Consider the following 11,163-nt stretch of genomic DNA (forward strand, 5'->3'; position numbering starts at 1 on the left):
GTCTGAGCGATCCCCTCTGTTCCCCGTGTGCAGGAAGGCGGAGCGCGAGCGCGGCGAGGAGCTGAGCCACCACGGCAGCCGGGACTGTCACTACTTTGGGCTGTCCCCCGAGGAGCGCAGGGAGAAGCAGGCCATAGAGGAGTCCCGCTCCCTCTATGAGATCCAGCAGAGGGATGAGCAAGCTTTTCCTGCTCTTTGCAATGTATGCTGCGTTCCTTGTCATTAACAGGGCACTTTCCATACTTGCCTGTGAACTTTCATTAGCCATTGGTTTGCTGTCCTTGAATCACACTGCAATTCAGAAATTAGGGATATTTGTTTTGCACTCGCTGGTATCTACAGTGCTTTATATGTTAAAGATAAGAAAATACACCTAGTAGTTTGTCCTGGGAATAATTGAACATCCACCACACAGTGCTTTAGGTGTGTAAATATGGGAGACACATGAGCATCTGTATTTGTAGGATTTTGGAGAGATCATTCTACTGATGCAACTTTAATGAAAGTAGGTGGGAGTCCCAGTACATCCAGGGAAGCGAGCAGATCCTGTGGGTAAAGAGCTACTCTCCAGATAGGTTTCTTCTGGAGATGTGTAGGGCTTTTGGGGTGTAAATCCTAGGGCAAACAGAAACAAGAACAAGGATGGGAAGAAAGGCTTCAGTCTTTCTCCTAGTGAAAGGGACAGAGGTGTCTCTCTCCTGGGCAGTAACAGTTCGCTGTATTTGCTCACCTGCAGGAGGAGGATGTGATTTATTGTCTGAGTGAAACAGATTTTGTCATGTCAGCTAGTGTCATGAATGCTCTTAAAGGGCACTTGGCAAAATGTAGCAATGAATGTGAAAGAGGAGATGAATGGCTCAGTATCCTGCAGAGACTCCCCCCCCCTCCCCTTCCTCTTTCTGCCTATTACAGACATAAATATTATTTGTCATGAAGGCATAATAGTATCATAGCAGATGATGGTAAAGTGTCACTGGACTGATTACATGAAGTGATATTTCTGCTTTTGTCAACTTCTTCAGAACCAGTTAGTCTGTCAGGCTGCTACACAAACTGTGGATAATGTAAACCAGAAAAAGTTCTCCAATAGTGAAAGAAGAAACAGCAAGTGGACCGCAGAGGTGGAAGAGCAGAAGGAGAAAGGTAAAACTAAATGGTTTTAGATAATGGCTGTTTTTTTTTTTAATTTGCTTAGTGTTGTTGAATTGAATTGAATTTATTCAATTCATTTATTTATTATCTAAAACTAAATGGTTTTAGATAATGGCTGTTTTTTTTTTTAATTTGCTTAGTGTTGTTGAATTGCAATTGAATTTATTCAAGGTGGGGCATCTGTTTAGGCAATGAGGGAAAAGTTATCCTAAGTAGCAGTGCCAAACTAAACTGGGCTGGAGGGTAGCAAGGGTGTGGTTTGTGAAGAAAGTACATTTCCCTGCTTTGTGAATGTGGCTGAGAGAGTAGACTCCTGGCTGGCATTTTTGTAGTAAATGGAAAGAGAAATGAGAAAAACTAAAAGACTTATCAAAGCTGCCCTAAATTAGATCCTTTTGAAATTTTAGAGTGTGTGGCAGAAAGTGCCAGTGGGAAGAGCCTTAAGAGTAATTTATGAAGCAGGTAAAAGTATTTACTGTGGCATGGTTAAGAATTAGCATACCTTGGTACAGGAGGTGGAGAAGAAGGGTACAGAAGGGTTGGGAAAACAAACCTGTTTACAGTAAAAAGCTCTGTCACGTGGCCAAATTTTGTTTGGGTTTTCTCTCTCCCCCCAGTCGGTTACAACACTTCAGCTTCTCTTCATGGACTTAAAGCTTTTCCTCCTCTGTGAGGAAGTGGAACATGGCAGTAATAGAAGAAAGCTGTAGGTGCCAGGAGGAGGTAGTTAGTAAATCTCTGCTAATTGCAAAGGAATTTTTTAAGGAACGTTCACATTTTTTAAGAAATGTTCATGTAGAGAAAGCTGGAGAGAAAGTAAAGACTCCACTGTCGTGATGAATTTGGCTGAAGGGCATGGCATGTCCAGCTTTCTCTGCTTTTTGTGACACTCAGATTTGCATTGCCTCTTGTGAAACTAGGTTAACAATCCTATGGGAATCAAGTATACTTCCTTCTGAGTGTTTAGGGATTCCTATTGCTGCTTGGGGATTTGGCAGTAATTCTCAAAATCAATACTGTTTCCATTTATACCGCTGTCTAGTTGTGACAGAGTATATAACAAGCTTTTTAAAAGTCTTTATCTACTACTGAATAATCTGGGCATGAGTTTGATTGACAAGCAGTGATAGCCAGGTCTGAACATAAGCCAGAATGTGAAGAGCTTATTCAGATCTTATTGTGTCACAACTGTTTTTTAACTGTCTTCCCCACCAAAGTGTTTGCTGGTGCTTGAGGAATGAAACTTTGTGCAGCAGTCTGAAAACTTTTTTTGATCTTTTAATCCACTGTAACATTCTAAACTTTTTTTTTAATCAGTCAAAAGTAGACAAGACTTTGAGCTTCTTTTATCTTAACACTTGAATATGAAAATGCCAATCAGAGCACTTTCCCTTTAAGAAAAGTACAAACTTTTGTTTCATTAGGAGCACTTTAGGATGAATATATTTAAAGGGACAGCTGCATTTCATTCCTGCTTTCCCCAAGCATCACTGAAATGGTTTCCAAACATCACTAAAGAACTCCTGTAGAGTTGCAAAACCCAGACTGAAGTAGCTGCTCTGTTACTGCCCAAATAACTGTTTGTTTTAGGATGCTTTGATCTTTGGTAAAATTAGAAATTTAAGTTTTCTGAAGTAATTATATACTAAGGTATAGGTTTAGTTTTGAAAGTTTAATTTTGGAAAGACAAACTAACTGGCTTAAGTTTTGATAGCCATAAGTGGTGTAATGGTTCATTTACTAGGTTATGTCTTGGTGTTGCAGAGTCAAATTCCAGGCAGATCCACTTAAGTCAGAAGCTTGAGCCAAATTCATCTGAGGTAATCTTAAAGAAAAGACCAAATTTTTTTTTAATGTTATTGCTTCTCTGATACATGATTAGCAGAGCAATAGCTGTCTTTAGAGCTGTGATTGCTGCTGCTGCTGCTTTACAGCTTTTAGTGAAATACTCCTAAGGCTGGAGGCTTGTATTTCTGTCAGCTTTCCTCAGCCCTGTAACCTATACTTAGTCTTTCTCTGCAATCAGAGTTCTCAAACCTGGGCTATTGAGAGCACTTACAAATCGGGATTTGTAATTGCTTAGTACAGTCTGTACTTCCAGTATAATGGGACCACAGAAGATTTGATGTTTGCTAATAGCTATTGTGCTAACAGACCATGAGCTCTGAAGTTCAGTGAAGATTTATGGCCTCTTGTTGGCTTTTAACCTTTGCTGTCCTTTCAATGAGCAAAAATGTCACACTAGTATAATATGTGATGGGTGCTTAGCCCACTTTGTATGGAATGTGGTTTACTGTTTGTGAATAACTCTTTGTAAAGTTAATCTTGCTATTAGACTAGCTGTGTATGTTGTTTCTAACTTTGCTTTAGAAGAATAGTCAAGATGAGAGTTATCCAAAAGCTTCATCTCCTTTGGAACAAGTAAAAACAGATTCTCCGATTCTTGCTGAGCAAGTAAGAAATGTTTGTTTGATTTCAAAGTTTTCCAGTCAGGAGACTTCAGACAAAGGGGAGCTTCATCACAGCCACGTATGTATCACAATACTGGCTTTTAATTACACAGTCATTTCTATGGTGATAATGCTAAAATTTCATATTTACAGTTAGGAATCTGTTATATCCAGCGTATAGATTGTAAAAGGACAACCCTTGATAGAAAAGTAAATCTGTTATTTTCTGAGAGAGGGGTTATTTCATATCTTTCTACCAAGGTAGAAATTTAAATTCTTTAGCTTTTCCTTTTCACATTTCTCTGAGGTTACTGGTAATTGCTTGTGAGGGTGGCTTTTATTTTGGGTGGGAGATACTTAAATGTAAAGCTTGAGGAGGTGGTTCTAGCACTGATGGCTCTGTGGTACAGGCATGGCTGGACAGAGCTCAGAGATCTCCACACAGTGATGCAGCTCAGGTCTCTTTGGGTATGTTCCTAGTTAGTACTTCCCTGTGGGCATGGTGGTAGTCCAGATAAGGCTGTGAGTTTGTCAGGGTCACCAGCCGTGATGGGATTCAGATTTGTTTGTTTTTCCAGAACCTGACCGAGTGCTTGCCCAGCGTAACTCCGACACCCTCTCCAGTCTTCTCTGAGGTGCATTTACCTCCAGCAGTGCCTTCTGTACCAGCCATTGTGCCAGCTTGGCCAAGTGAGCCAGCAACATATGGACCAGCAGGTTTGCAGAAATACTAACATAAATCAGAAATTACTAACCCTGGAAAATACTTTAACTCTCTTACTAAGTTGAAAATAGACCCAGGAGACAGTGTCTTGTATAATTTCACATTCCAAAGGCAGGCATTCATAGTTTCTCACTGCTGAAAGCTAGTGAGAGTTCTAACAGATCTTTGATTGCCTTTATGTACAGTTTGCTTGACTTCCAACCTGAAAGGTACAAGAGGGTTGTGTACTTAATTGGCCTTTTTTCTCTTGAGTGGGATAGCATTGAGTTTTGAGGGTCTGCTTAAGGTAGAACATATTGTCAGCATGTTGAAACCTGGTAAGTGTTTGTGCTCTGTGTCCCATGTAACAGCAGGCTCCTTGGTTTACTCCTGAGGACTCAGCCTGGGACTTGTATGTCTGAAACTAATGAGCTCCATTTGGACCTGAGCTGCAAAGCCAGTGTAATGGGTTTTGGAGTGCTGTGTGCATCTTGTCTGTGGAGTTAGCTTAGAATCAGTAGTGCTCATTAGATCAGGTGCTGCATTTTCTCTCACACTGCTGCTTCTGAACAAGAACCAGCTTTCAGATCAGCCTGCTGTTCACATGAGACAGTCACAATCCTATCTCACTTGACTGTGTCTGTGACAGAAGATGTGCAGCCCAGTTGATCTAAGCTCAGATTCAGAGTTGACTCTAAATGACTAGTCAGAATGAGAACTTCAGGGATTCACATGAAAGTTTCAGTTCACCCATTTTTTCCTCCTTCCTATTTCCTTCTGGCATTCATAATTTTAAAAAAGAAACATGGGATCAGTTTAGCTATTTCTGGAACGCTTAGCTAAATTGTTTCAATCTTTCTGAAAACTATTCTCTGCATTTTGAATCCTGCTTTTCTGATGTCTTTTGGTTTGTGATTATTTATCTATATATACATACCTATAGATATGCATTGATACCTGTTCTCTTTCTATACATATATATGTTATCTATTTTGGGATTTTTTTCCCTCTAGGTATTCCAACCCAAATACCTGCTTCTTCACTGATGCCAGGACCAGCCACGGGACCTGACTCTATTGTATCACAGGCTCAGGTAACATCTGCTTCAGGTGCTGGAGTTCCTGTGTGGCTACAAGCAGTTAATCAGCCTTTAATGCCTTTGCCTCAGACTCTGAATCCCTACCAGGATCCGCTCTACCCAGGATTCCCTTTTAATGAAAAGGGAGAAAGAGCTGTTGCACCTCCTTACTCCCTGTGCAGTACTGGGGATGACTTACCTAAAGGTGAGAAGTCTGAATTTGACACCATTTTTTCTAATAGGTCTTCTTTTCTTAAAATGTAGATAAATACAACTTTTTTTGGTCCTGTTGTCATTCTTTGTCCAAAGATCCAATAGTTGTCATTCCATGATTTAAGATGTGGGAGGGAATATTGAATAGAGTTGTAACTCTATAGTTTGTGTTGCCAACGATTGTGACTGTTTCAGGTGGTTACACCTGGAAATCTGGTAGGATCACTTTGTACCTCTTAGCTTGCCCCATCATAACTTGAGGTTTTGTGCATGTAAAGAATTATCTTTGGAGAACTGCTCCTGTCAGAGTAATAGGTTTGCTCATGTCTTTTAAAAGCTTGGAAGCTGTTGAGCATTTCCTTACTGATCTGGGAAAATACAGGTTTTGGCATACTATGAATGCAAGATATGTCCCTAAAGAACATCTCATGTCTGACTGCACAGTGGTGTTTGTTTAGTGAAGGGTTTCTTTAACAATTAGAAGTTCACAGACTGTTAAAACTGAAATTTAAACTGCTGTTGTGTTCTAGATACCTTACTGTGGCAAAAAACCCGAACTTAATCAGTTGAAGACATGCAAGTAGTAACTTAATATTGGTGTTCTCTACTGAAATGGAACTTCATGCAGTTTTTAAATCAGATGAAATATTTTAGGTCCTTATAAATATTCTTCCTTTTTTTTTTTTTAGATAAGAATATTCTTAGATTTTTCTTCAATCTTGGTGTGAAGGTAACTCTTCAAACTTCCTTATGCTTTCATTTTTGTTACAAAAACCGCTTGTGAATAATTGCTGGCACTCAGAGTGCAGAAAATTTGTTGCTGCAGGTGTACATTTCAAGTCCATCTTTCAGATTGAAATACTTCCTTATTTTGTGTTCTGTTAACTGGGATTCCAGCAGTTGTCCACAGTGCACTTCAAGTCAGCAGAATTCAAATTCATATCAGTAGCATAGTGAGACCTGGCTTCCAACTGTGGCTGCACAGCCAGCAAATTGTGCATTGCAAAGTCACAGATAAATTGTGAATGTGAAGATGGTTCTTTTGGATGACACACATAGGGAATGAGAAAATGCCCTCAGACTTCAACCATGGCTGTGTACTGGCAAAGCCACTGCAGTGCAGATCCCAAAATCTTTCCCTGGAGCCACTCCCTTAAGTACCCTGCATGTCTGTTCTTTCTGCTCAGGTTAATGATAATAGTATTCTATCCTTTGAGTAATTATAGTAGTGTGTATGTGTAAATGTGGTGCACATCTTTGGTGAGGTTGGGGAAGAGGCTTAGCCAAAACCCAGCATTTTCCATTGCTTGGCAAGGCAAAGTTGTTTGCTTTCTTTCTCCCTTCTGCACAAAATAATGTTCTTTTTTTACCTTCTTACTCCTTCTGTCAGGCAAACCACTTGGGGCAAGGTGCTGAGAGCTCTTGGGCTTATTTCATGGGACTTTGGCCATAGCAACGATATTGTTTCATGTCTAGGCACGGAAAGGGACATTGGAAGTTTCCAATGTCAGTTTGATACCTCTGCCTAATAGAAGTCTCTGTGGTTAATAGGAAATGCCTAAGTCGTTAATTAGCAAGTTGTCACTCCATTGCATTCAAACAGCCTGAGTTTCCTAAGCTGACATGCCTGGGACTCTCCTTACTGCTGCTGTGGATAATTTAGGTTCTCGCCTGTCGTTTGGTGCTTCAGCACCATCTGCTGGTCCCAGCCCAGGTTCTAGTGGCTGTGCTGCCCTGCTGGTGTCACAGGGCACAGCAGGCCCGGGAAATGCCCTCAGCATTGTCTGCTGCTCTGCTCCAGCCCCTGCCCTGCCCGCACCCTTCCCCTGCACATTGAGAGGGAAGGGGCTCCTGCAGAGGAGGTCTGCATAGGCTTTCCAGGGTGGTTTGCTCCAGGAACTGTCTCTACAGAGTCCAGTTCATTAACATGGAGGTAGAGAAAAGGGAAAGGGTCACCACCTGAGGTGGACAACTTCAGTGTAGTGGCCTTTGCAAAGTGAGGTCTAGTAGAAAAAATTGCCAATTAGTAAGTGTGATTCTGGAAAATGAGTTTGAAATGTTTCTCTTCAAAAACATAGCTAGAGTATGACTTACTAAGTCAAGCTTTATGTCTTTAACCATATAGAAATCTATACTATATATAGTAATAGATATAGTATAAGATATAGATATAGATAAGTATAGATATAGTAGATTTCTATATCTATACTTATCTATACTATAAGTTTTCTTACTGGTCATAACTGTTGCCCATTTCAACTGAATTTGGAAGGAAAACAAAAAACAAGAACACCATCCTAGAGTCGTATGATTTAGATTGGAGGGCAGTCACTGTAAAGAAAATTCACTTTTATCTCCTATATTGTTTTGAAATGGTAAATGACTGATGTGCTTTTATGTCTCTCTGAACATTCAAAAGACCAAATAACTGATTTAAATCTTTTTTTCCCTGCTGTCTTGCAGGCATACAGTTGTCCCATGTGGGCGCCCCATTCTTACCTGTACCCCCTGCACCAGGCCTATTTAGCTGCTTGTAGAATGTACCCAAACGTGTCCCTTCCTGTGTATCCGCACAACCCATGGTTCCAGGAGGCTGCTCCTGCTCAGAACGAAAACGAAACTGCACGACCAAACAGGCACTTTGCTGTCCAGACCGAGGCCAGGTCCAATGGTCAGATTCCACAGGTTGACAGATCTCCATCACTGCCTCTGATCATACCTTCAGCTCAGGTGACGGAAAGTCAAGGACAGGTCTGTGTCGAACCGGAGAATCCAGCGCAGGCTCTTCATGCCAACTATGAGGAGTCCCTGAGAGGGAAAAATATGTTCCCGCAGCCTCCCTTTGGACACAATCACTTCCTAGGAGCTGTTCCAATAGCGCCTCCTTTCTTTCCTCACTTCTGGTATGGGTACCCAGTTCAGGGTTTCATTGAGAATTCAGTAGCAAGACCTAACCTTGTCTTGTCTCCTGAGGACAAAGAGGCAGCAGCTGGCACCTCTGCCAGCATGTACGTGGGCAAAGAATGCAGCCCTCCAGTTCCTGGAGTGAACTGTGCAGAGCAGCTCCAGAAGACCAACAGTGGCAGCGTCTCCAATACCGTCCCATTCCCAGTGGCTGCTGCAGGGACCCCAAAAGACACTTCAGCCAGGGCACCTCAGCTGGAGCAAACCTGTCCTGCTGCTCCTAAGCAGAAAGCAGCCGGGCAGCAGCATCGCCCTCCACAGACACAGGGCCCAGAGAGGCCGACGGCAGGGCCCAGCACACAGGCACTGCTGGCAGAACCTCCCAAAAACGAACTGAAACCCGGCACTCCCGGCCGGAAGGAGAGGCCTGCTAAAGGGAGAGAGTCCAAGGGCGCTGGGAACGTGCAGCCGGAAAGCAGGGCCCAGAGAACGAGGGAGGAGAGCTCTGAAGATGACACTGAGGTTTCCGACATGCTGAGGAGTGGCAGGTCCAAGCAGTTCTATAACCAGACTTACGGAGGAGGCAGAAGGCCCAGACCTGACAGGGGTTATTCCAGCAGGGGAGGATACCAGTTCCAAAGAAATGAGGAGGCCTGGAAAGGACCACCCAGCAGAAGCAGAGATGACGGCTACCAGTATCAGAGAAACTTTAGAGGGCAGCCATATAGGAACGACAGGAGAAGGGCAGCACTGGGAGATAATCAGAGGGGGCAGCAAGCATAAAATGAGTGGATAATTGGAAAATTAAAGCAAAAAGTAATTTGAAGTAGCAGTTTAAAATCTTAATTTCTTTTTAGTGAAGTTCAATGATGTTTAATTTTGGGCTAATTTTTGGCAAGTAAAGACTAGGAGGATGTCAAGTCCTACCATAGGGTTCTTGGGGGGGGATTCTAGAATTTGTTTGGCTTAGCAGTTTTTCTTCAATGTCAAATTAGGAAAAAAAAATAGGTTTAGTGTTTGATAATTTTTTTCCCCACAAAGGTTTCCGTTTGTGATAGAAGATGGGTATGTGCGTTTACTAGAGTGACAAATGACAGCATTTGATGTGATCTAGATTCTAAAATTGACAGTAACATTGCACCAAATATAAATGTATATTTTATCATAAAATGCCTTAGTTCTGAACTGAGCTAAAGGAATTCTCAGCCTACTGCACTGTTGTCTCTGATATGCTTCCAACCCAAAGGCCTTTCATCTCAAAAAGAAAAAAGTATCTGTCAAACTTGAATGTTTCTCTTGTGTGTTACACGTATGGCAGCCAGCTAACCCTGTGTCTTAGGTATGTTGTACATAGTTCTTTTCATAATCATAGGGTATATTTTTGAATTTTAAAAAGCATTTATTTGTTGAAATCAAAATCAAGACAAGCGGTCAAGAATACCTGTGTATGAACTGATAAGAATGGCTGTTTCCACCATGAATTCTTCTTAATGCTGGTGTGACTAGAATGGTGCCTATGCCAACTGAATAATTACAAAGACAATAAAAATGTAGATGCTATGCATTTCCAAAATAATTCTGCATCTGTTATAATAGCAGAAGTTTTTTTAATGCCACTTTAACACTAATGCACTGACAAATCCTAGATATTTTGTGAGGAGATGCATAAAGTACATGTTACATTTTTTTAAGTTTGTACGATTGAGCTACTGTTCAGTATTCTTTTGTTGTTGCACTGTTGATGTTTTTTGCATGTACAACTCCTTGCTGGAACTACTTTTAAAAGCAAGAATGGAGAGTCTCAGTGTGCTCTGCTCTTCCCTACAATTCAGAAGAAAGTGGCTTCTGCCTTATATTTTTACACTGTGTCAGAGTTCTGATGCTGTTTCTTCTGAGCCCAGTTACGATCTCCGCAGTGTTCCTGTTGCCTTTGCAGTCTGGATGTTCAGCTGTCCAGGCTCGGAGAGTGCAGTGTGCACAGTATTCACTCAGCTCTGTTGCTCTGTAAAATTGAACTGTTGTGTATATTTTTATATCTCTGTATACAGTAGTGTAGGTGACGGTACCCATTCATTGTGTCTGAGATTGTACACCCTTGGTGCAGATACCAGAGTGATAGTTACATGATAAAGAGTTTGTTTTCAGATGCATGCTATGTATAAAACCCTAATTAAAATAAATGTTTTGTCTTTTCACTTGCTTTCTAAATTATATGTATGTATTTAAACCTGTTGCAATGGCATTAAATGAAATGTTGTTCTTACAGGGCCAATTGTAGTAGGCAGTAGAATGATGACCAGCATATGGCAGGCAGCAAACAAAAAGAAGCCATAAACTGATTTTGGAGTTTTTGTTTGTAGGAGTCATGCTGGAGGCTTTTTGGTTTTTCTTTTTTTAATCTAAATACTTTTTCATTCAGGATTTCAAAAGAGGCAATCTTCACTTTTTCAGGTGGAGAACGAAGTAAGCACTGAAGCATTTAACTGTTGCTACCATTGAGATTCTCTGTTTATTTCAACTCCTTTCAAAATCATAAAGAAGGCTGCATGTTGAGTTTACTGGTGAATTTGAAACTCTAGCTCTACCCTAAATTTGTGCAGCAGTCACTGAACTACTCATTCTGACCTAGAGCAGGTAGTTCAGCACAAGCTTTGTTGCAAGAA

The 11,163-nt window shown here is 41.2% G+C and overlaps 1 protein-coding gene across 1 annotated transcript in view; it reads left to right on the forward strand.

Annotated features, from left to right (window-relative positions):
* OTUD4 (OTU deubiquitinase 4) overlaps nt 1–10,695 on the forward strand; it is a 28,947-nt gene extending 18,252 nt beyond the window's left edge. The window contains exons 15-23 of the mRNA XM_066547986.1: nt 34–202; nt 1,023–1,143; nt 2,917–2,972; nt 3,523–3,681; nt 4,181–4,319; nt 5,319–5,398; nt 5,474–5,588; nt 6,286–6,326; nt 8,060–10,695. Of these exons, the coding sequence (XP_066404083.1) occupies nt 34–202; nt 1,023–1,143; nt 2,917–2,972; nt 3,523–3,681; nt 4,181–4,319; nt 5,319–5,398; nt 5,474–5,588; nt 6,286–6,326; nt 8,060–9,283 (2,104 nt within the window). The 3' untranslated portion in view covers nt 9,284–10,695. The remainder of the gene's footprint in view (nt 1–33; nt 203–1,022; nt 1,144–2,916; nt 2,973–3,522; nt 3,682–4,180; nt 4,320–5,318; nt 5,399–5,473; nt 5,589–6,285; nt 6,327–8,059) is intronic.
* The last annotated feature ends 468 nt before the right edge of the window (nt 10,696–11,163 follow it).

Source organism: Molothrus aeneus, chromosome 4 (assembly GCF_037042795.1).
Source record: "Molothrus aeneus isolate 106 chromosome 4, BPBGC_Maene_1.0, whole genome shotgun sequence".
In the NCBI taxonomy this organism is placed as follows: domain Eukaryota; kingdom Metazoa; phylum Chordata; class Aves; order Passeriformes; family Icteridae; genus Molothrus; species Molothrus aeneus.